This window comes from Carassius auratus, chromosome 17 (assembly GCF_003368295.1).
Source record: "Carassius auratus strain Wakin chromosome 17, ASM336829v1, whole genome shotgun sequence".
In the NCBI taxonomy this organism is placed as follows: domain Eukaryota; kingdom Metazoa; phylum Chordata; class Actinopteri; order Cypriniformes; family Cyprinidae; genus Carassius; species Carassius auratus.
In genome coordinates this window covers 15,788,249-15,814,367 of record NC_039259.1, presented here as the reverse complement: position 1 = coordinate 15,814,367, position 26,119 = coordinate 15,788,249, and the positions used below count along the sequence as shown (strand labels likewise).

The 26,119-nt window shown below is 43.6% G+C and overlaps 1 protein-coding gene across 4 annotated transcripts in view; it reads right to left on the bottom strand.

Annotated features, from left to right (window-relative positions):
* Positions 1-20,034: 20,034 nt before the first annotated feature.
* LOC113117408 (EF-hand calcium-binding domain-containing protein 11-like) overlaps positions 20,035-26,119 on the bottom strand; it is a 46,779-nt gene continuing 40,694 nt past the window's right edge. For 2 of the 4 annotated variants that reach the window (XR_003294157.1, XM_026286052.1), the window contains one exon: positions 24,988-26,038. Coding sequence is in view for 3 of the 4 variants with exons in the window: in XM_026286052.1 (XP_026141837.1) it covers positions 26,035-26,038 (4 nt within the window). In the remaining variant the exon portion in view is untranslated. Of the gene's footprint in view, positions 20,760-22,046; positions 22,213-24,987; positions 26,039-26,119 lie in introns of those variants that run through there. The other 2 variants (XM_026286051.1, XM_026286050.1) reach the window with 2 other exon arrangements.

The following is a 26,119-nucleotide window of genomic DNA, read 5'->3' as shown; positions in this document are numbered from 1 at the left end:
CAAATTCCTTTACACATCTGTTTGCCTTGTCCCCAGCCTCAGTCCATTACTTGTGAAGTTCTCTTAAATTCTTGAATCGATTTTGCTTGACAATCCTCATAAGGCTGCAGTTCTCTCGTTGGTTGTTCATCTTTTTCTTCCACACTTTTCCTTCCATTCAACTTCCTGTTAACATGCTTGGATACAGCACTCTGTGAACAGCCAGATCATTGGCAACAATTGTTTGTGGCTTACCCTTCTTTCAAAGGGGGTCAATGACTGTCTTCTGGACAACTGTCAGATCAGTAGTCTTCCCCATGATTTTGTAGCCAAGTGCAGCCAATTCATCACAATTAAAAGAACCAAAGACTTAAACTACTTCAGTCTGTGTGCATTGAATTGATTTAATACACAATTTGACAGTTTCACAATTTGAGTTGAATTACTGAAGTAAATGAACTTTTCCATGACATTCTAATTTATTGAGATGCACCTGTATATATTTAAATATGTTTAATAAAAATAAAATAAATACTTTTTATAATATAAAAATGAATACATTATGACATGTTTTGTTTTTTAATGGGGTGGGTCATGCCAAAGGTAAATGGATAACAGACAAAAATCCACAAAACTCTTATTATGATTTCAACAATATGTTGACTTGGTTTATATTATTACTAGAGCCAGACCGACATTAGGGAGTAAAAAAATCAGATATCTAATTATAACCCTATGCGTTTTATGTGCCATAAATAAACATGATCTTCTTCCAACGGACTGGCTGTCTACTCTTCCAGACCAGAAAAACTCACACAATGGTATCACACACTGTCTTTAAAATCCGCTTGTGTGAGCCATTTGTCCGTGATGCTGAGAAAATGAATGTTTAAATCAATAAACGTGCAACACAAATGCATCAAATTCTGATATTAAACCAATTGATTAGCTTTAATTCATTAGCGCAGCAACAGAAAAGGCTTGTTGAAAAATAATTATTTAATGTTGGTGCAATAATGAATCAAAGGCAGTGAAACAGAACAGCACCTTTAAACATAATACAGTGATAAGAGGCACTTCAGTGGCTGCCAGTGTGATATTTACACAAGTTAATTGAGCCAAACCCTCTGATATACAGTAATGTGGGTTTTAGCTCTGTTTGCACATATAATTAGAGTTCAGAGACTCTGCACCCAGCCACCAAGGCGTGAAGGACAATGAATCTTGTGGGGTGCATGAAGGCCACATTTGTTGCATTCAACACCATATGCAGCCATGAGACTTAAAGTGACTTAAATGTATCATTACAAAGCCTTTTGTGAGATCAAGGTCTTTCTACAGCATAAAAAGACATAATATTCTCAATTAATATATTACAATATTACATTAAGTGCCTTCATTAAAATGACTTCAGAGAGTAATTACATCATTAATGTGACTTCAAAGACTAATCAGCGGTAAATTTCTAATTTACTAATGATGCATGTGCCTTTTCTCTACGTACATAAGGCAGATTCATTCATTTCTACAATACGCACCTAATGTATTGAGTATTTTATCTTGGAAATCTTACTATCCTGTTGCCACACTACTGTTAACTAGGGCCGGGACTTTAACGCGTTAATTGAGATCAATTAATTACACAAAAATAACGCGTTAATTAAGATTAATTAATTACAGAAAAAAAAATTCCCGCATTTTTTATAACTTATTTTTCCACCGCGGAACGTTTCTCACTGGATGAGTTTCGGCGGACCGATTATTAGAGCTGAAGATCTTTGCCCGAACCCGACGGGACCCGTCGGGACCCGACGGGTTCGGGCTTAATTTCTATCATCTTACTCGGCTTCGGGCCGGGCTCGGGCTTGCGCTCCGGTTTGCGAGGTAAACGAGCGGTCATGTGATGTGTTTCGATTAGCGCGAGAAAGATGCGAAAATGAATGCTGAGCAGGAGTAACGGAGGCTTGCCTCTGGTGATTACGTTTTGGTTGCACCAGCAACTAAAGCAAAGTCTGAGGTGTGGAAAAGTTTTGACCATGCTTATAATGAGAATAATGAGTGAATAATGACGCACCATCAGTGAGCGCAGGAACGCGCTGAAGACATCTACAGTGGATTCAATCATTTTCCTCCACAAAAACATGTAGACCTAGCCTAATATCTGTGTGTAAAGGTTTTTCAAATGATAACTAAATATTCATTGAGTCTTAAATGCATAATGTTGACAGAGTATTTACGCTAATGTTGGCATTATTCTTTTATTAAATAAAGCAAATCCGGCGGAGCCTTTATTTTAATTTCGTTATTGCCAAATACCCATCTTAATTTAAAATTTATCTTAATTAAATTTTTTTTAAATGACTCGTTTTTATTGGTGCGTTGGTCTATTTATAGGTTAAATGAGCCTATGTCTAGAATGCTGAGATGTTACGATGTGACACACAGGACTTATTTTATTTCTTTATTCCAACTTCCAAGTGGTCTAGTCTAAGTTAGTTATGAGTAAATTATGTTAAAACATGAATAAATTGCTCATTGTTGGCAAAAGGCAAAAGAGCTGTGTGCGTGCGCACATTTGAATAATGTCGGGCTGTAAATGGGTTCGGGCTTTAAAAAAGCTGTCAATCAAAATGAACTTGTCGGGCTCGGGCAGAAACCTGTCGGGCTCGGGTCCTGTCGGGCCTAACTTTTAAGGCCCGATTACAGCTCTACCGATTATACTGGAGCACCAACTAGCGTTCGCATATCACTGATTCACATCGAGCCTCAGGTATCACCTCAACGCAAAACATATAGCAGCTAGCGTGGACTTTACACTTTATGTTGAACTATGTATTATTTTGTTGGTGCAACTGGCACTTTATGTTGAACTCTTTATTGTTTTGGCCAAGGTTATTGAGAGTTGGACTTAGCATGTTATGGCCTCTGAAGCAACAGAGAGATGTTTTCTAATAATCAGGGTTTCCTATGTTCTGAATGTAATTGACAGTATTGTGTTTTACTTAAAAAAATAGTTTACAGAAGATTCCAGCACCTATAAGCTTCCTGAATTTCTGAAATGTACTATTTCTAAATTGTTTCTAAATATGCTATTGCTACACTTAATGGCAAAAATTGCACTGTTCTGCTAGACTTGGTTAAACACAAATAAACAATATTTTGTTGCTTAAGCTTATGTATTCAGTCATTATTCAATGGTATACTATAATCCATGTGAAAAAAAATATTTTCAGGTCAAATATTTATATGCGATTAAAATGCGATTAATTTCGATTAATTAATTACAAAGCCTCTAATTAATTAGATTAATTTTTTTAATCGAGTCCCGGCCCTACTGTTAACATCAACACAGCAACATCAGTGCAGCTGAATTTAAGGCAGGACTATCTGTTTGTCCAATGGCAGGAGTGAGTATTCAAGAAATCTGTTTGAAAACATATTTGTCATTTTATTGCCATTCCATTTGGAAACACCAGCGGCAAAGCAAGTAAAATATTTATCTGGATATAAAGGTTTCGAAGATCTGTTGGATTTCCTGAACCCATAAAAAGTCTTGAAGTGGCACATAAAATAAGAGAAAAAAAATCAATTGAAACAACCCTTCAAACCGAAGATGTAAATCCCATCCATGTATCAGCTTCATACCTCATTAAGCTAATACCCAAATAAACGATGAACACGTCCTTAATTTTTGGATGTGATGAGTGATCTAGGGTACCATGAGGAGACGCCGCCTCTGTTTCGTCAGTTCGTCAAAGTAAATCACCCGTCATTTTTCATCCATTCTCTCCATTACGTTTGGGCTCTTGTGTGGCTAAACACAGCTTTAGGGAAAGAAAAGGAGGAAAGTATCTATAAATCATGTTTAATAGGCCCCCCATAAGGAAATCAATATGCTCATAGCGCCTTGGAATGCGCCTTCACCATCGGCATTTATCAGTGACTGTCAGCCTTTACAAAAACTAGCTTGGAGCAGAAATTTTTATACGTTTAACCCCAATACAGATGGTGGCAAACCAAATGGAAAATTGAGAATTAGGCTGCCTTCGATTTTAATCTTAATCTTGATCACTCAGATTGCATACATGTATCACAGACATAATTTCAGAATAGAAAGCACGGTTTAAAATATGTCCTTACCTCTCACTTGGTCAAACTTCCTTGAGGAGCATATTTGGTGTAGAAAAACGTTTTTTTTTTGCCTTTCATTTGATACAACATTGTAGAGGTGACTTTAAACGATGAAGAAGATGGGAAATATGAGAAAATCTGACAAGGCCGATACTACCTTGTGTCATTCATGTGAACACCTCGGTTCAAAGCACCTGCTAGGTCAACGATTAGGCCACGACTCGTGTTTGGGCATTGAACCTAAACAATACCAGTTATATTGAATTTCAAAAACACAGCCCATAAATTTTCTCTCTAGACATTGTTTTAAAGAGCATCATGTTAACAATGACTTGACTTTCAGTAGCAGTGGTGACAACAGCATGAACAAGCTGCTTGTGACAGGTCTGCTCAGACCGAACTACACAAGAACGCCACAAAGACAGCACTGATGGACTGCAACAGAGCTTCTCGTCTTCCACAGATAGAGCGCTCTATGGCAACGCTGTTTCTGTTGAGCAGGGAGCAAGGTCCCTCATTTGTATCTGCCAGTCCTGATTAATGATATTTCATCCTTACCATGTTCGCCTGTTCTTTTTTTTCTCCCCCCAACTTGCTCTCTGTGTTTCTCTCTCATGCTCATTTTAATTCAGATACACCAAGCTGGTACAACTAGGACTTATTGATGATACCTAGACATACGGCGCTTCTAAACAGCCCATGACACATGCAGACCTACACGTGTGGAAACAAACTAACTCACATGTGCACATCAGATTGTAAGAGGACTAATAAAAGTAAAGTGATTGCACATCTCAGTTTCTCCCACAGAGAAACACAGAAAGGATGACATGTCAGTGCTGTATCTAATTTTCAGCTACATATATAAAATATAAAATATAAAAACAAGGGAATTTGTGGTATAGAAGTCTATGTAGACTAGGAATGTCACAATATAGTATTGATGGCAACCTTGATATAAAAAATAAATAAAAATAAGCAGTGATAGCATTTCTACTACACAATGATAATATTGTAAATAATCCAGTGTCTAGTTGACACTAAAACATGATAGGTGGCAAAAATACATTTTAACACTGGATGCCAACCATGATTGTGTAGAAAAAAGTTGTGTAGCTAATACTTAAGCATAAATTCATGTTGGAGGAGATGACAGACAAAAGCAAGACACTCATCAAAAAAAAAAAAAAAAGTGTTTTGTATCCTGTGAAAAAAACAGTTTGCAGGAACTGCCACTCAATGTTGTTATTTTTGTTATGGTTAAATGCTTGTTTTGTAAGTGATTCATTGGCCCCAAAAATCCCACACAAAATAAAAAAAGTTACAGATAAATTTGGTTTATAGCACTGTTAATTATATATATATATATATATATATATATATATATATAGATATATATATATGTGTGTGTGTGTGTGTGTGTGTGTGTGTCATTTTTCGGAGATAAAATTGTATTGCACATGCTCATTTCTCTATTTGACATTTAGATTACCTTTGCTGTCATTAAACGCTCAAAGTTTATCTATATAAAATAAAACAAAAAATCTTTAGTTAATTTCAAAATATTTTTCGTATTGTACATTTTGTGATGCCTACATTCATTTGTAACATTTACAATGGTTGATTTTACTGTATAATCTTTTAATTAATATTTCTAATTTATTCGTTAATGACTGATCATATAGAAGTGATATTATCTCATTGTGGGTCTCCCTCTAACCTTGCCACAATATTAATACCTAAAATGCTAACAGAAATTACTTGTAACTTGTTAACATTTGATAAACTGAATGATTGATTGTATTGAGCGTCTAAACTTAATAACCAGCACAGCATTCCAACAAACACACCTCTTTCAGAGCCTTTTTTTTTTGTTTGCTCCACACACTTTGATTTCAGCCAGACCATGTTAAATCTTATCATACATTCGCTTCCTGGTTGAGTGTGGAGTTATTTTCAAATACGTCTGGTCTTGTCCACAGACCACAACTGTCAATTGTTGAATTCTTTTTCTCGCTATCAGCTCATAGCAGCTCCATGGCATGAAAAAGAATGAGAAAAATAGAAAAGCTATCCTCATCGGCAGAAAAAGAGCTACTGAGAACACAAAAGAACACTGTCTATTCCCTCAAACGCCTGGCATAAACAACAAGCACACAATGTGTTAATCTATAGCTCTTTGCACTGTTGGCAAGGTTTAGACTGAAGCCATGTCGCAAGACCACTTCGCCCCAGGGCGAAGTGGTCTCGGGCACTGCATCGGGAACGGCCTCCGGCACCGCATCGGGAAAGGTTTCGGGCCCCGCCTCGGTCTCCAGAACCGCAACGGACACCGCCTCGGCTTCGGGCCCCGCCTCGGCCTCCGGAAAAGCATCGGACACCGCCTCGGCCTTGGGCACCGCCTCGGCATCGGGTACCGCCTCGGCATCGGCCTCTGGAACAGCCTCGGGCACCGCCTCGGGAACAGCATCGGCCTCTGGAACAGCATCGGGCTCCGCCTCGGCATCGGGCACCGCATCGGCCTCTGGAACAGCATCGGGCACCGCCTCGGCATCGGGCACCGCATCGGCCTCTGGAACAGCATCGGGCACCGCCTCGGCATCGGGCACCGCATCGGCCTCTGGAACAGCATCGGGCACCGCCTCGGCATCGGGCACCGCCTCGGCATCGGGCACCGCCTCGGGAACCGCATCGGCATCGGGAACAGCCTCGGGCACCGCCTCGGGAACTGCATCGGGAACAGCATCGGCATCGGCCTCTGGAACAGCATCGGGCTCCGCCTCGGCATCGGGCACCGCATCAGCATCGGGCACCGCCTCGGCAACAGCATCGGCCTCGGGAACAGCATCGGGCTCCGCCTCGGCATCGGGCACCGCATCGGCCTCTGGAACAGCATCGGACACCGCGTCGGCCTCTGGAATAGCATCGGGCACCGCCTCGGCATCGGGCACCGCCTCGGCATCGGGCACCGCCTCGGGAACTGCATCGGCATCGGGAACAGCCTCGGGCACCGCCTCGGGAACTGCATCGGGAACAGCATCGGCATCGGCCTTTGGAACAGCATCGGGCTCCGCCTCGGCATCGGGCTCCGCCTCGGCATCGGGCACCGCATCGGCATCGGGCACCGCCTCGGGAACTGCATCGGCATCGGGAACAGCATCGGGCTCCGCCTCGGCATCGGGCACCGCCTCGGGAACTGCATCGGCATCGGGAACAGCCTCGGGAACTGCATCGGGAACAGCATCGGCCTCTGGAACAGCATCGGGCACCGCCTCGGGAACAGCATCGGCCTCGGGAACAGCATCGGCCTCGGGAACAGCATCGGCCTCGGCATCGGGCACCGCCTCGGCATCGGGCACCGCCTCGGCATCGGGTACCGCCTCGGGAACTGCATCGGCATCGGGAACAGCATCGGGCTCCGCCTCGGCATCGGGCACCGCATCGGCATCGGGCACCGCCTCGGCATCGGGCACCGCCTCGGGAACTGCATCGGCATCGGGAACAGCATCGGGCTCCGCCTCGGCATCGGGCACCGCATCGGCATCGGGAACAGCCTCGGGCACAGCATCGGCCTCGGGCACCGCCTCGGCATCGGGCACCGCCTCGGGAACTGCATCGGCATCGGGAACAGCATCGGGCTCCGCCTCGGCATCGGGCACCGCCTCGGCATCGGGCACCGCCTCGGCATCGGGAACAGCCTCGGCATCGGGAACAGCCTCGGGCACAGCATCGGCCTCGGGAACAGCATCGGGCTCCGCCTCGGCATCGGGCACCGCATCGGCCTCTGGAACAGCCTCGGGCACCGCCTCGGCATCGGGCACCTCCTCGGGAACTGCATCGGGCACCGCCTCGGCATTGGGCACCACCTCGGGCACCGCCTCGGGAACAGCATCGGTATCGGCCTCTGGAACAGCATCAGGCACCGCCTCGGCATTGGGCACCACCTCGGCATTGGGCACCGCCTCGGGCTCCGCCTCGGGAACTGCATCGGGCTCCGCCTCGGGAACTGCATCGGGCTCCGCCTCGGGAACTGCATCGGGCTCCGCCTCGGGAACTGCATCGGGCTCCGCCTCGGGAACAGCCTCGGCCTCTGGGACTTTCTCCAGGCCTTGAGGGACGGTCGACGCCTGTCTCCTCCTCCTCCGTCCTCCACGATGGCGAGTCGGACACCGCCTCGGCCTTGGGCACCGCCTCGGCATCGGGTACCGCCTCGGCATCGGCCTCTGGAACAGCCTCGGGCACCGCCTCGGGAACAGCATCGGCCTCTGGAACAGCATCGGGCTCCGCCTCGGCATCGGGCACCGCATCGGCCTCTGGAACAGCATCGGGCACCGCCTCGGCATCGGGCACCGCATCGGCCTCTGGAACAGCATCGGGCACCGCCTCGGCATCGGGCACCGCATCGGCCTCTGGAACAGCATCGGGCACCGCCTCGGCATCGGGCACCGCCTCGGCATCGGGCACCGCCTCGGGAACCGCATCGGCATCGGGAACAGCCTCGGGCACCGCCTCGGGAACTGCATCGGGAACAGCATCGGCATCGGCCTCTGGAACAGCATCGGGCTCCGCCTCGGCATCGGGCACCGCATCAGCATCGGGCACCGCCTCGGCAACAGCATCGGCCTCGGGAACAGCATCGGGCTCCGCCTCGGCATCGGGCACCGCATCGGCCTCTGGAACAGCATCGGACACCGCGTCGGCCTCTGGAATAGCATCGGGCACCGCCTCGGCATCGGGCACCGCCTCGGCATCGGGCACCGCCTCGGGAACTGCATCGGCATCGGGAACAGCCTCGGGCACCGCCTCGGGAACTGCATCGGGAACAGCATCGGCATCGGCCTTTGGAACAGCATCGGGCTCCGCCTCGGCATCGGGCACCGCATCGGCATCGGGCACCGCCTCGGCATCGGGCACCGCCTCGGGAACTGCATCGGCATCGGGAACAGCATCGGGCTCCGCCTCGGCATCGGGCACCGCCTCGGGAACTGCATCGGCATCGGGAACAGCCTCGGGAACTGCATCGGGAACAGCATCGGCCTCTGGAACAGCATCGGGCACCGCCTCGGGAACAGCATCGGCCTCGGGAACAGCATCGGCCTCGGGAACAGCATCGGCCTCGGGAACAGCATCGGCCTCGGCATCGGGCACCGCCTCGGCATCGGGCACCGCCTCGGCATCGGGTACCGCCTCGGGAACTGCATCGGCATCGGGAACAGCATCGGGCTCCGCCTCGGCATCGGGCACCGCCTCGGCATCGGGCACCGTCTCGGCATCGGGAACAGCCTCGGGCTCCGCCTCGGGAACTGCATCAGGAACAGCATCGGGAACAGCATCGGGCTCCGCCTCGGCATCGGGCACCGCATCGGCATCGGGCACCGCCTCGGCATCGGGCACCGCCTCGGGAACTGCATCGGCATCGGGAACAGCATCGGGCTCCGCCTCGGCATCGGGCACCGCCTCGGCATCGGGCACCGCCTCGGGAACTGCATCGGCATCGGGAACAGCCTCGGGCACAGCATCGGCCTCGGGCACCGCCTCGGCATCGGGCACCGCCTCGGGAACTGCATCGGCATCGGGAACAGCATCGGGCTCCGCCTCGGCATCGGGCACCGCCTCGGCATCGGGCACCGCCTCGGCATCGGGCACCGCCTCGGCATCGGGAACAGCCTCGGCATCGGGAACAGCCTCGGGCACAGCATCGGCCTCGGGAACAGCATCGGGCTCCGCCTCGGCATCGGGCACCGCATCGGCCTCTGGAACAGCCTCGGGCACCGCCTCGGCATCGGGCACCTCCTCGGGAACTGCATCGGGCACCGCCTCGGCATTGGGCACCACCTCGGGCACCGCCTCGGGAACAGCATCGGTATCGGCCTCTGGAACAGCATCAGGCACCGCCTCGGCATTGGGCACCACCTCGGCATTGGGCACCGCCTCGGGAACTGCATCGGGCTCCGCCTCGGGAACTGCATCGGGCTCCGCCTCGGGAACTGCATCGGGCTCCGCCTCGGGAACTGCATCGGGCTCCGCCTCGGGAACAGCCTCGGCCTCTGGGACTTTCTCCAGGCCTTGAGGGACGGTCGACGCCTGTCTCCTCCTCCTCCGTCCTCCACGATGGCGAGTCGGCGGCACCTTGTCTGGAGACTCAGGCGTTGAGTCGTCCATCTTAAGCTGTGGCTCTGGGCTGGCGACAATCCTGTGCTGTGGTGTTAGGCTGGCGGCCATCTTGTGCTGTGGCGCTGGGCTGGCGGCCATCTTGTGCTGTGGCGCTGGGCTGGCGGCCATCTTGTGCTGTGGCGCTGGGCTGGCGGCCATCTTGTGCGGTGGCGCTGGGCAGGTGGCAGTCTTGTCTGGAACTTCTGGTGTGGTTGTTGCATCCCACTGAGCACGATGGTGCAGGTATTTGGTAAACCCCCAAAAGTCCAGGATCTCTAACCCCTTCATCTCCCATTGAGGTAAAGGATCATCCAGGCAATTATTAAACAAATCTTTAAGTGCTGCATCATTGTAACCTAACCCGACTGCCAAAGTCCAAAACAATTGCGCCAGGCCACCCACCTCGCTTCCCTTTTGATGAAGGGTGGTTAAGTTCCGGAATCTCCTCCTCCGTTCCTCCATGGTGGCTGGGGAACAGATTCGAAATCTCACACCGCTGGATCTAGGCATGATGGAGTCCTTCTGTCACGGTAGGGTTAAGGGAAAAACACAAGGAAAGGGTAAGATCCAATAGCAGGTAAGGTTTATTGCACAAACAGGTAAATACAAAATAAAACTGTCTTGAGAGACAAACCAAACAAAAAGGGAACCGGATGAAACGGGGAACTCGGAAGAACGAGAAGGTAGAGGAAGTCTGGGGGAACGAGAGCATGAGACACATAGGGTAAGGACTCCATGATGACAACAGAGAAAGACAGCTCTATAAAGGGAAACTAATGACAGAGTATTGTCAACACCTGTGCGATTCTAATTGGAGTGCAATTACTGTGAAGACACAACCAGACTAGCGGAATTAAAGTGCCTATGGTGAAGTGCCTAAGGGGAAGTGAGCTCACTAGGGAACACCCAGGAAAACAAAGACTGGCAGCGTGACAGCTCTACCTTCTTTCCTCGCATTGGTTTGGCTCACGGTGTTGCACGCTCTCTCCCACAGCACAATACGGCAACTAAACTGGAGGATTCGTTTAATCGAGTTTTAAAGAGGAAGGTGAAGATTAAACTAGCGCTTCTCTGTTTACATTTGAACAGTGGGCCATTCCCGAAAATGAACCTATGAGTGGATTAAGCACATATTTGATTATTTTTCTCCAAGGCCATTTCCTTACTTGATGCCTCCTGAGCCCCCTGATGGATTGAGGATAGAGCGAGCGTCATGTCATACAGATGAAGACTCAGGACTGATTACAAAAACAAATTAATCTTTATTCAGATGGGAGTGCAGCAAATCTCTCGAAACACAAACAAGTATTTACAGTTTCATAATCGCATGTAACAAGACGAGTCGCATAAAATCCTCCCTGAACGATTACGCTTGGGCTTTTTAATATACAGTATGTCGCTAGCAGGGAGTTCTGCAAAAACAGAATCAGAATGTGATAGTTAATATTCAATTTTAAGGCAACCTGCCTATTTTGCAGATGGAAATTGAACGAGGAGGGAGAATTGTAAAGATCCGACCCCTTACTTCATTTTAGAATTCATTTTAAGAATTCATTTTAAGAGGCACAGGGTACAGAATATCAGAAGGCTGGGATGGGAATATTGTTCCCGCATCTAGTGAAGTAGACCCTGAGAGGCTGGGTTAAATTTAATGTAGTTTGTAAGGCAACTGCACAATAGAAATGTGTGCTTCTCTATTACATAGTGCAGCCTCAGTCCAAATGGATCGATACAACATCAAAACTCATCATCAAACCCAAGTGTCAAGCATTTGAGGTTACTCTGCCTTTTCTACAGACAAGGCCAAACGGTGTTCTCTAAATTGCTAACAATTATCTATTGGAGAGTCAATGTAAAAACCTGACTATCAAAGCCACTGGGTTGTGAATACATGTTGTTTTATGGGAGATCTAGTTGTATGTTTTTTCTGAAGCAGCTTTCAGACTCTTATTTTGTCTGAAGATGTTTGCCAAGCCATAGCTGATGACACTTTCAAAGTCCTTGAAGCTGATATGCCCATCAGAATCATGATCTGCATACCTGTGCAACTGAAAACATGAACAACATGTACATTTGTTAATGTTTGTGTATAAACCAATAAGTATAGCAAGGTAAGATGGAGGAAGAAGCTTCTTTTAAAAAACAGTATCCAAGATAATGATCATGTGTAATGCAAAAAGAAATAAATGGAAACATTTGCTAATTTAGCAGTTTAGTAAAAGTCTATATTTCTCATTACAAGTGTGCAATGGTAGAAACAGACCATAAATTCAAATTACATGATGCAACTCAATTGGCCTATACAGGTTGAAATGAATAATGGAGATGTTTGAAATGTAAATCTAATGCACATAATTATTCCATTCCATGAATTAGAATTATTTTTTAAATTAAATCGTTAAAATACCAGCAACAACATGCCTTCTGAGTGCCCCAAAGGTCTAACTTCAACTTTAGTGTAAAATAAATTCACAGATTATCTAATTTTATCTCATTATTATCTTATAACAATAATTAGATAATAATTTAACCTCACAAACTGTTTAGATAGATTCAGAAGATTAAAAAGTATATTGCTAGCACTTTATTTTACAGTCCTGTTCCCCATGTACATACTATGTACTTATTATTGTAATTACAATAACTATGTAATAAATAAGTACCAACCCTGAACCTACCCCTAAACCTACCCCTACCCCATGTATTTACCTTGTATTACCAGAACTTTCTTAGATAAATACACTGTAAGTACACTATAAGTACATGTTAGTACAAGTACTGTAAAATAAAGTGCAACCAGTATATTAAGTGTGGAAGAATATTAAGAGCAAAAACATTCAATAAATGTGTTAATATTTAGTTACATCTATGGTCAAGGCATGCGGCATCTTACCCTGGAGGATATCTTATAACCCTACAACTTTTTAAGTCAAATCATCACAAGACATTCGATTACATCCTGAAGATACAGAAAACATGTAAGATCTGATTGGTTTGAACATTTTAATAGCATTCAGTCTAAAGCTGACTTTTAAACGGCATAAAAAAGTGCTCTGTAATATTAAGCCAGAACTCAAAAAACACTATTGAGTATCTGTCGGTGTCTGATATAAACTTAAACTGAATAGCAGGGTTAAGTAATATGCAATGCTTCAGCTCTCTCACTCAAATTCGACATGACATCCTTTCTTTGATCTGTATCCTAGGCACTTCATGATTAACATGACCTGCTATAGTATTCCCTTTGAAATGCACTAATGCTGATGATGCAATCTGATAATTCATAAATGTGATGACAAACGAGTTGCATGGACGTTTTATGGTTATGCTAACGTGTAGTCAAATGTCTTTGTGGGCTGACACAGTTGAATACCTGTAGAGGTGGTAGATAAATCTAAGCTCTCAGATGTGAAAGTGACTGATGTTCACCCTAAGCTTGCAAGTAAGTGCTGGTGGAAGTCCGTCCCTGTCCAGGTGGTACTGTAGATGTGCGGAGAGCTGCTCATTTTCAGCTGACTGAGTCTTTTATCAGTCCTGAGGGGGAAGTCATGTGGCAGAAAGAGAAGCCTTGACTCTAACTAAAGGTCTTATACCAAAGCCATGAATTTCAGGAAGTTCCAGTTTAGAAATGAAATGAGCTTTTTCAAGCTGGAAGGGTCACCAAAAAAAGTTTCTTGATACTGAGAAAAAATGAAGCTGAGAAAAAATACATACACTATCTCATCCGGTACCATGGTTATAGGCTCACACACATTTGTCTTTAAGTGTCAGTGTCCAATGACTGTCTCATCAGTCTGTGTCTTGGTTTGATGCTGTAACCAAGTGACTTGCAATTGTCCAGATCTATCACACACTTATAGCTTCTGAGAGCAAAGCTCTTCTCTATTCTCTCTCTCAAAGCAAGCGCACATTTCACATTGGTGAATGAGTCATTCGTGACATAACGAGCAGATAAAGACAGTGTGACCAAATTGAATCGTGTCTGAGGAGCAGAGGACATTGCAGAGCAAATGGGCTGACCATTTCTTACTCAGTGCTCACTTCCTGTTTCAAGGATGAAATTAAAATAGCTATTCTGCTGGAGAGAGATCTTTTTTTCCCTGCTTTTTTGGTTCAGCTGTTTATCGTCTGCAAGCGCAGAATAAGATTGCAATCACGTTAAACTCATTAAGCGGATGTTTTTACCAAGACCGAGATTAATGCAGATAAAAACCGCCACAGGAAAACTGCTCCTCCAATTGCGGATGAGGAAGAGCAAACAGCAAACATAAGGGAAGAGATATAGAGGGAGCGGGAATTTTCCTGCCACTATCTCTCACTGGGGTGATTTCTCTATTACTCTCAACAGCAGACTGATCGTGTGCAAACACAGCAGATGTGAGGGAAATTTGGTAGCAACAGGGAGGAGAATTAAAACAACATTAAGTATCCAGCAACTGCAAAATCACACTTCCCTTTTCCATTCCGGTAACTCCCATTCAAATGGAAGTGTAGCACACATCTAATTAGATTCTAATGAAGTCCTCCCCATGGAGGAGGACCATTGAGACATCATGCATGCCCCTATCCTGGGCTTCTGCACCTCTCTGCAGATTTCAACAGAAAGAAAGATGGCAAAGAGAGAAGATGACTGCCTGAAACTTCACAAACAGCTTTTGAACACCTGTGCTACTTCCACTGATTAAACGAATAAGGCAACATATCTCTCTTGCTAGCCTGCAATCAAGAGGTTGCAATTAAAGTGTGACAAGGTTGAGCATAATCACGTGTGAAGAGGATTGCCTGGACTGATAATCTAATTTATGTAGCAAAGCGGACCGATTCCTGCATTGCCGTGTTTGATTGAGTGATGTGATATTAGTACTAAGGCTTTGCATCAAACAGACTGACAGGTTGTCATATAAGTTGTCTAAGTGTTGTACACAGAGGGACTGTATAGTCTTCATGTTCTTTATCTTAGCAAGAAGAGACACGAGTGATATTTTAGCTGTCCCTTTTGTTAGTGTCAAGCAAAGTCGGTCTGTGTTGCAAAGCCCGTTCATTGTTTGAATGAATTTGAATGATTCTACAGTGGTGTGTGATACCAAGTAATGTAACTAGCTAGCCTATTCGTTCTGTAGCTAACGCCTTAGCCAGCACTTGTGATGCTGATCGCCCTACACTCATTTTAAAACTTTTAATGTTTAAAAACTGTTAAAGTACATGTGAAAACAATTATGTTATGATTCAGTTAGAAAATATGTAACGTTAATGTTAACTTACTTAACAAAACGTAGGCTTCATCGTTAATATATTCATCGATGGTAATTGATTTAACTATGATCTGAGCAGCATTTTATACGTGCAGACATTTGATGTATTTTAGAAAACTAATACTAATTCATTCCCACTCTTCTTCGGTGGTAACTTAACCCAACTCCGTGCTTCCTGTAATGAGAGCTGTCAATCAAGGTACAAGGATGTCCCTGTGTAAAAGTGACCAATCATAAGAGGGTCAGTGCCCTCCTTGGTTTCCTCCCCCAAATTGTCAAAAGTCATTTAGACTCGAGGGAGCAGAAATCAGATGAGCGAGCAGAAATCCACTGCGCGAGCAAAACAGCACTCCGCGATCAGAAGCCCGCTGCGCGCGAGCAGGATTCCACTGTACAAGCAGAGTTAACCTATGAGAGTATGCCAGGCGCTCACTCGCAGCTACATGTACACCTCTCGGTTGTTGAATTTGTGCGCGAGTACTTTTATCATGCCAGCTGAAGGTTCATTTTTGCGCTTGTGAAATAACATAATGTGCTCGTGAGCATGTCTTACACGCTCATAACTTTTGACTAAAAAATAACGCCATAGTATGTGTAAAGATCTCTAAGACTAACTTGCTCTATTCTTTTTTATTCTATCTGCTTTCTTTTTATTTATTATATTATTTAAAATCCCATGCTACGTGTACTGTGTTAATCTGAGACTTGTTATAGCGCTTATATATCATTGCTCTTTTTGTTGTTTTTGATTGCATCCACTGTCTTCATCTGTAAGTCGCGTTGGATAAAAGCGTATGCTAAATGAATAAATAAAATAAATAAATCTGGTTTGAAACAGATTTTGCAATGAAATAATTATAATTTTGTTACTTTTAACTTCCAATGCTGGTCATTTCGGTAGGGTTTTCTGTCAGAAGATAGCCAACTGCTCTAAAGAAGGGCTGAGTTGTTGGTCCCTAAATGGCACTGCCATTCCATGTGCACAGGTGTCTTCCTCCTCAGGCTTTTAACTGCTTGGGTGCTTTTTAGCCTTCAGCCAGAGATGAGGAATATCTTGGGGGCTGAGCGGAGATGAAGACTCATCGAAGCATGCAGATCCTCTAATTACCACATTGTCAGCTAGAATACCGTCATAATCAGAATAATGGCGCATGGCTTGGGGATGTTGTTCTTATTAACACGCAGTGTGGCAGCTGTATCTGTGAATGCTCAGCTAATCAACTCAGCTGAGAATCTGCCAAGTCATCCGCCCAGGCCATGACTCCTACGAAACCCTCACTGTGTGTGATCTGTGCCGTTTCTGATAATGCACCACAGAGGGGCCAGATGGAACCTGAACGTAGCGAGCACGACGAGCCAGTCTTCTTAGTCACACAGGATTTGTGTTGGGATGGAAATCAGCATGGAATTGTGAGAGAGTGGGCAAGATTTGCTCGGCAGCAATGTGTTGGACAGCCATAAGTGAGATAAATATTGCCTAGACGATTCGTTTGTCTCACACCTCCGTGCCAGGATTCCCTGTGGAGGACACTGCAGCCTTCCCCGGAGATAGAAAGAGGCGGGTGATGACATCATCAGCATGGCCCATAGGAACAGGTGTATTCATCTGATTGGTGTTCAGATGTTTATATTTCCTCTTTCTTTATTTATTTCATTTTGGAAGAAGGGGAGATGGGGAGGAGAAGCATGCAAGACCGCAAGCGCTACTCTGTCACTGTCAAGAAAATGCACACTTCGCTCCTGTACTGACGCTGCATAAACCTGAAGGAAAAGAGCTCTATTGGCCTAACTTTTCTCTACACCAGCACAGTTTTTATTCTAAGACACATAACAATATGAAAAGTGCTGGGGTACAGGGGTTTTCAAACTTTGATGTCGACACCCCTCCTGTATAAGCATGAAAAGAATTCAAATGAATTTGTATACTGATTTTCACAATAAATATAAATCCATAACTTTTAGTTGACAGTCCTAATAATATATATTTTGTAAAAAAAAAAAAAAAAAAAAGCCAGTCAAATACCCTTGCAGCCCTCTGGTCCCTCAGTTTGAAACCCCATGTACTACAATATCTGTAGAATAGGGGTATAACAATTCACTTTTTTTCTCAAAGCATTGATTATAAACCCTGACAATGCAATGCATCGATCTTGAAACATGGATTTTTGAAATGTGAATTGCCGATTTCGGACAGTAATTGATTTAAAACGCTAAGAATCAAATGAATCTCAATTTCTATAGCGATGCAGTGCTTTTCAAAAAACATACACATTTAATTACTGCGAGCACAAATTAATGGAGACCTTTAACAGTGTTCATGCCTTGCATCTCTTCTTCATGTGCTCCACTATTTACCGCCTGTGACTGTCACAGGATTGTGCTCACGCTCTGTTCGTCTCACATTTTTGGAGCTGATGTGTGATCTCTCCTTAGGACTCGTGGTCAGTAATGCTAAAGTGAAGTAGTTTTACTTTTCTGTAGTTTTTCAATGGCTCTCTGTCATACTTATGATCATTACCTGAGCAGTCGAAGGCTGCGCATTTATTGCATGGACAAAACAAAAATCTAAGCGTCTAAAGCATTCGCACAGTTCCAATGAATGATAAATGTGTTTTAACAATGTCGTTGAACCCAAATGTACGAAGGAAACCAAATAACCACAGCATTAACAACAACCTTGAAATAAGAGTGCAAGGTTTATCAGTAAATCAGCATAAAAGTAAAGTTTATTTCTATAGCAAACAGACATCGGTGCGTTTCCTTTCAGGATCATCATTTGCCAATAGACAGGAAAAGTTAAATACTATAGCATTTTATTTTATGAGAATGCGATAGAGAGGTTTTCACACTGAAAGAAAAGTGATCTCGAGCTCATAGAAGTTAAAACTTGCCAGGCTATCTGCAGCTAAGATTAATAAAAAGCAGAATGAACTGAAACATTAAGACAATCGACAAAATAAAAAAATAACCTTTATGAATTATGCAGTGCTAATTGACATATTATTTATCACAGTACAAACACTATAAAGTACATATGTCTAACTTGTTATGTGCAGAATTTTTAATAATTGTTTGTAGTATATAAAACAATCATAAAATCACCATTAAGAAAAAATGATATATTACAAATGATTGAATTTAGGGGAATAATTAAAAAAAATCCTGTGCATGTATTTAAAGAATGCAGAATCAAACTGTTACTCGAATCTAATCTAATTTAAAGAGCCAGTAAGATGAAAATTCTAAGCTTCCTATCACTGTTTATAAGTCCTGTAGGTTAAAAACATTATTAAAAAACATTGTCATTTGGTCAAAATATCATTTTAAAATTACCTAAATTCTCAGAGATCCCCAAATGGTTCGCGCAAAGCTGTTCAAAAGATTCAGTTTCCTTAAACCCCACATTTCGGAAGCATACTGTGTTCTGATTGGTCAACTAACATAACCAGTTTGGATTGGTTGTTCCGCAAACACCTCCACGGTAAACTATGCGTTAGCATCTGTTTGGGGTGAATTATGTCTTATTCCTCTCATCGTGAAGCAAACAGTAAAATAAAAAACTTGAACAGTCTCGCTGCTTTTTCTTCTGTGTGGGTGTATTCAAGCCGCACGCTTCAGTTTGAATCTGAATAGCGCGTTCAGCGCGGGGGCATGGTCACATTGGATATAACGAAGGGAGACATGAAAAACAGACATCGCGTTGTTTTCATATGGATTACTTTATCACAGAATTTCTGTTAGCAGCACTTGTTTAGTTTTAAAGTAGACATGTCAAGCTTTCTATAGATATCTCTCTCATGTCTCTTGGTTGAGTATTCACGGAGTTACACTTCATTTTAATGACGTGTTCGTACATGACGATCAGCGCAGACAGCACACATACTGATAAGACGCTCGGGAGAAAACAGACACATAACTTCATAATCATACTTCGCGTTGTGATTCGGAGATGCTTGTTGGTCTTAATAAAGTTGGTAATGAACCATCTTTTATGGCCAAACGCTTTGAAAATCCCGCTGTACTCACCGAGATTAGAAAAGCAGTCATCAGTGAAATGTTGTGAACACAACAAAAGGGATTTGTTGTACTGCTCTGGTATTGTGGTGAAAATGAATTTTAGCCATTGGTTCTTCTGATCTTCATTCTTTGGCAGTGAAAATAAAACAAACTTGCCTTTACAATTAAAAACACTGTCTCCTCGACATGATGCTCTCACACCAAACAGAGCGTCTGTGTGTGTGGGGGGGGGGGCAGGTTAGAGTTCCGTTTCTCTCAACACGGTAGGCAGAGATTATTATGCAAAGTGTTTCTAGTGACGTACATAGAGATGGGCAAAAGATTTGAAATCTATAATGACTCGTTTCAGCAATTCAGAGTCGACTCCTTACTTTAGAAGCCAATAACTTTATAAATCGTGTACTTTTTGGTTTAATTATTTGCACATTGTTTACACAGATGGACAGCTACATCATACACTGTAATACAGGTAATTTTTGATTTCCCATCTGTGTGGCTCTTTAATTGTGAATCAAATCGAAAAAAAATTGTTCTGAATTTGCAAAAATCATTCTTGAATCGTTTGAAAACCTATGAATCGTGAATCGAATCGATTCGCTGTTTACCCAAAGATTCACAGCCCTACTGTAGATAGATCAGTAGATAACTGTCATCTTCTCTAACACACTGTTTCAACATCCAAAAAGGAGAAAGCTTAGACATAATCAGGTTCTACTTCAAATAAAGAAAGTGACAGACATGCATATGGCACAGGAGCTCAACAAGCAATCAAAGATGCATGCCACTGTACAAAAGAAAACCTTCTGCTCTTTCATGCCAGTGGGTAGGGAAAGAGCCACTGCACTGCTGAGATGTGCTCTGATTGTGTCTTAATTGGGACACATCATAGATCCTCTGACTGTTTCATTTCATTTGCTCTTCTTTTGTCCTAATAAGAGTGCACAAAGATGGGTGGAGCTGGGATTCTGAAGCCCTGCATTTTCACCTGTGATAAATGGAGACCTGCTGCACCGTGGGAGAGATGTTACGGCCGGAGCTCAATTTTATATTAACAAAATCACTTCCATTAAAACCACTGCACATTGCTGTCATGGCAACTGCTGAAAGTATCAATGGGAGTTGTGAAATGTGCAGCAGAAATTTCTTCCCCGCCTGTGGCCCCCAGACGTGATATTGATGCCGCTGTCAGGGGCTGCTGGCTTCCAGCTCCACAGCTACCTGTCGAGCCTACAAACAAGATGCGGGTTAATTCTGCCAGTGTACCACAAGAATCTACACATCTCGTCCCCATGTATACACACATAAACCCTCAAGCTGCTTAAGCTCATATATGTGCCTAAGCAATGTTTTTTTAGCCAATACATGCGATTAGCAAAGCTGCAGTGTTTGAGTTATTGAGTGTGTAATATTACAAGCTACGACCTGTAAAGATGAACAAATGAAAATCTGTTTTATCTGTATGTACAAACCAGGGGTCAACAGTAGGGATTGTCTAGACAAGAGGAAACTGGAGCGTTGCTGGGATCCCTTGTATCCTCTAGTGCTCATGGAAAGGTAAACTGTTCATGAAAAAGAATTTGGAAAAATCCAGGTCCAAGCACAAAAGTAGAAAAGCCTTTATTATTTAAAAGGGCTAAAGCATAAAACACCAACGCATATCGGCCCACTGGCCTACATCAGGGTATTGGTAACAAACAAACAGAATCAAGTCATACGTATAGGGATGGTCTGTTGACCCAGGGCCAGCATGAGTAGGCCATGCATTTATAAGTACATGCGTAAAATTTTAAAAGCACAGTTTTTTTAAATCAAATATAAATACTTTTCCCAGTCACTTTTTTCTCAGCTAAATAAATATAACTTGCAGAAATTTACAATGTAATCAATATTCTAATATTAGACCCAGTAATGAATCTCATGAAGTTAAGCATTTTATTCCAAAATAATAAGTCAAGGCAGCTAAACAATATATTTTATTTGTGAACTTATGCTCAACTTAGTTGACATTTAAAATTTGTTGCATTTTTCTGATCATTAGTCATCAAAGCTTGGTAAATATTGGCAGAAACAGAGCTTTACCTGGTTATATCTACTGTTAAGTGTGTCAGTTGTTTACTTTTTTAAATCAGTCTTCCCGCTGGTGCCATTGTATTGTTCATTCAGAATGATTTGGTTCACATGAACCAATCACAGGTGATCACTTCTCAAGAGGCGCCGCCGAATCCAGGTCGCTCGCTTAGATTGTTTTTATTTACTTTTTTTACTTACTTTTGCTTTCTCTTTTTGCTCACATTTCACTGCTGGTTATATATGCTCTATATAATTGTGTTTATTTGACGAATAAAAATCTTGAATCTTGAATCATGACAAGTAATTTCCAATCACACTGCGATGAAGGCATTGCTTACTCTCACGTGACTTTCCCCCATTCATTCTCAATAACCCCCCAATCAAACTCACTGCACTCTTTATGAGATATGTTAAAACCCATATATATATATATAAAAACGCACATGTACACAAGTAGGAATGTCATAAAAGTATAAATCTAAACTAATGGCCTGACCTTCTGTTGAGAGCGGTTGCACTCAAAACACAGCATGCAACAGCTACATTTCCATCTGAATTTCTCTATTTGTCCCTCTTCTCTACTGCACAGGTGGTCTGCAAACACCAGTCACTAGGGGAAAAAGAGAGCAGTGCTAGCAGGGACAGTCTATTCTTAACAATCTGACAGTAGTGCCTTGAAAACTAAGCTGTTGTTCCAGTAGTCCCACACACCCAGAAAGAGCACATGCCAAACAACACTCACGGCCTGTCAGATGAGCAGTCTCTTTCTCTTTCACTCACACACACAAACTCGTGCACGCAAACACACATCTAGCTAACACAACACAAAACCGTTGCACAAGCACACACCCAAAACCAATCACCTCCCTGTGCACCCGACATTAGGATATAAAGCACTAAAATATCTAAAGGAGAATGCCACAGTTTGATTCATGCCATGCTTAAAATCCTGACACGTTTTCAGCACAAAGCCATGAAGGAGAAACTAGGCTATAAAGCCACAGCTTGCAGCTGTAAATTTGAATGTGCTTACCGGGAGGAGAGATTGATGACTACGTAGTGTGCATCTTGTGACTTGCTCACTTAGTTAATAGGGCTTCGCTGTGACTTTCTACATCTGCACTCATCCCGGGCGCACCGGCTTCTTAAACAGAATTAAAAGAGATGTCCAAGTGACATCCTTAAAAAGCTTGTTGACCAATTGGTTGGGGAGGCAATTTCCTAAAGAGAGCTTTACAGGTGGTAAATGGATTACGTAACTGGGATTGAAAGTCGCGACGATGGGGCTTTGTGGAGCATGCAGAGGAAAACGAGAGGAGCTGTGTTGTTTGTTCCAAGGCTATGGATTTCTAATAAATGTTTACCGCTCGCTTTGGCCCCAAAACTCTCAACAACAATCCGTTTTAGTCACGGGAAGGGAAAGTCAATTTATTTAAATCCAGCTCTTATCCTGAAAACTCATTCTGGCTTCAAACCCGTCCCAAGCCACTGGCTCCATTTGGCATCGCTGTCATTTCCAGCCGTCTTCTTAATAACTCCTTGACTTAACCCACTTCCCGACGCAGGGGCCCTCGTATTCAATCATCGTCTGCTCCAAGAGAGACCAATCCTCTGTTTATATTACTCCACAATTTATCCCACTTTAAAAGACTGCTCGGAGAGTGAGAAAGGAAGAGAGAGAAGGCACTGGAGGCTCTTTACAATAAGCCTGATTCATCGTGAAAATTTCCTCGTTGTTTAATCAGCCAGTGTAATGAGAGAGTGTCGCAGTCTATTCAGACGACTATTGACTCTTCTCCTCTATTCAAACACTTTTGCTGCTTTAGTTCTCTCTGCACTTCATAAGCTTTTCCAGAAAAGCCTCTTAATGGAATGCGAGTCAGAGAGACCAGCGTTTTCTGACAAGCGAAGACACATTCGGGAAAACAAAACGAACAAGGCTGCCGAACGTGGAACCTGCTCTGGTACAAATAAATCCGTTGAATCGATGCCAGTATTGTTCGTATTGTCGAGCTTGGAACACAAACCACGTAGGACAGAAAGCAGGCAAAACGCAGCCTCATTGGGTAATCAATCCATTTCTGTGTCCCTGCAGAGACTTGAACAGACATCTCCTGCCCCTACTCCCATTTAGGCCAACAACCAGGGTATCAGACAGGCACAGACAAGTTTCTGTTTCTTGTTCTGGAGCTGGTCTCTTTTAGAACGGGCCTGAGTTTTCAATGCCATGAAAGTAATGTGGTAACTATGTTAGTTCACAATATCCACACAAATGTGCTTAAAAGAAAATTTTAACAAGTAATTTAGTGCCTTTATGTTTGATAAGGAAAAAAACTGTTGATGGGGACACTGTGCAACTCTTACACATCGGTGCATCAGTATAAAATTTAACAATGCGACGCACAATTTTTTTAAATAAATGGATTGGCTACAGGATGGCATTTGTATCACAATGCATTATTTCTAACACATTTGCATCAGTAAAAACTGATTTATTTATATATAATTATTAGCAGTGCTCCATTATGCTAATAGGTAACTAACACTATGGGGCCCTCGAGTCAATTCTCTTTTGCATTTAATATAGGGTTGCTAACCTTTCCGTATAATATGAAATATTATTTAATTATTATTTAAGGCATCAGTTTATCCGGTATTTGCATGCAGACATACATCGTATGAACATCTTGACCATACAAATAACAAATAAATTAATATTTTTTTCAACGCATTGTTTGAATTGTGAACGTAGCCACTCAAGGAAGGCTTTAAAAGTGAAAAGTGAAGTGATATTCAGCCAAGTATGGTGACCCATACTCAGAATTTGTGCTCTGCATTTAACCCATCCGAAATGCACACACACAGAGCAGTGAACACACACACACACACTGTGAGCACACACCCAGAGCAGTGGGCAGCCATTTATGCTGCGGCGCCCGGGGAGCAGTTGGGGGTTCGATGCCTTGCTCAAGGGCACCTAAGTCATGGTATTGAAGGTGGAGACAGAGCGGTTCATGCCCTACCCCCACCCACAATTCCGTCCGGCCCGAGACTAGAACTCACAACCCTTCAATTGGGAGTCCAACCCTCTAACCATTAGGCCACGACTTCCCCAAAGACAAAGACCAAGACCAAGACCAAGACCAAGCAGAATCCTCTGCCGCTTCTCATTCCTGCTTCACAGTGAGCGGGAATCATGCTTGGTTAAATGCAAAGATGTGATTATTGATCTTAAGCGCAACATCCAGCTAGAAAACAAAATTTAAAAATTACAAATACCTGAGGGAAGATATCTTTCACTATTGTACGTTAATGTTGTTAAATAATGAAAATTATACATTTTTAAAATGTCTATAAGCACATTAGCACATTCTTCTAGCACATTTTAAGAAGAACAGGAAGAAGCCATTTAAGTGGTGAGTGATATTTAATTTTATTTGCTGGGCTGTTGTTGATTTGTAAGATTATTACTCGATAATATTGTTTAATTTATATACATAATTTTTTGCCTCCTGTAGGATTATGACATATGTATTGAGTTTTTGCTTTTTTTTCACTAGTATATTGTGCATACCTTTATATAGTATTTGTGTAGCTACTTGTGTAGTTGCTTGCGAACTATCTACCATATTGAATATTGCATAGCATCATATTTTTTCCCATTGCATCGTATTACATTGAATCGCATTGTGTTGAATCGGATCGCACTGCATCATAACTGGGGTGAATCGCATTGCATCGTTAGCTGTTTCATATGTATCTTGAATGTATAGGATCGTTGGCTTACATTGAGCTGTGTATAGCCTCGGTCTCATTTATGGAGATCCCTACAGACAGACGAAGAGAGGAATCAGACAGACAGACAGATGGACGGATGGATAGATAGCAAATTCTATTCTTAATTTTTCCCAATACTGTTTATTGCTGTGAGCGATCTTGTCTAGTATCAATTTTACCACATTGCATAAACATAGAAGGTTCCAGATCAAGGCACTGGCTCCGCACCAAGGACGGGGAAAAAGCGGCGAGAGTGCACTCTCCAAGACAAAACAGAACTCCTGCTACCGAATTACCATAATATCAAAAGTCGATTTTTGCTCATGTCTACAGAAGGAGCCACGGTTACAAATCAAGTGTAAAATTTTTGGGTTATACAGCAGGACTTTAAAGCTCAGCGGAGAGAGTGGGCGTGGAGTATCTGAGCCCAGTCAGGTACAGATGAGAAATCCAGAGGAGAAATGAGGTTCCATATGAGGAAGCCCTGCTGGGGATGAAATGACCCTAGTATTGAAGAGGTAAGGATGGCAGCTTTCCATGTGCGTGGCTCTTGCTGCTGATTAGTAGGACTGATGCTCTCCTGCGTGAGCCGGGCCTGTGAACTGATGGGACATCACCAGGGTTCCACATCGTCTCCATTAACACTTCATCTCGCTCACCTGAGGGGAGCCGAAATATGAAATCAAATTATAAAGAGCAGAGACGAGAGTGAATCTCTGAGCAGACAAAACATGTACAGT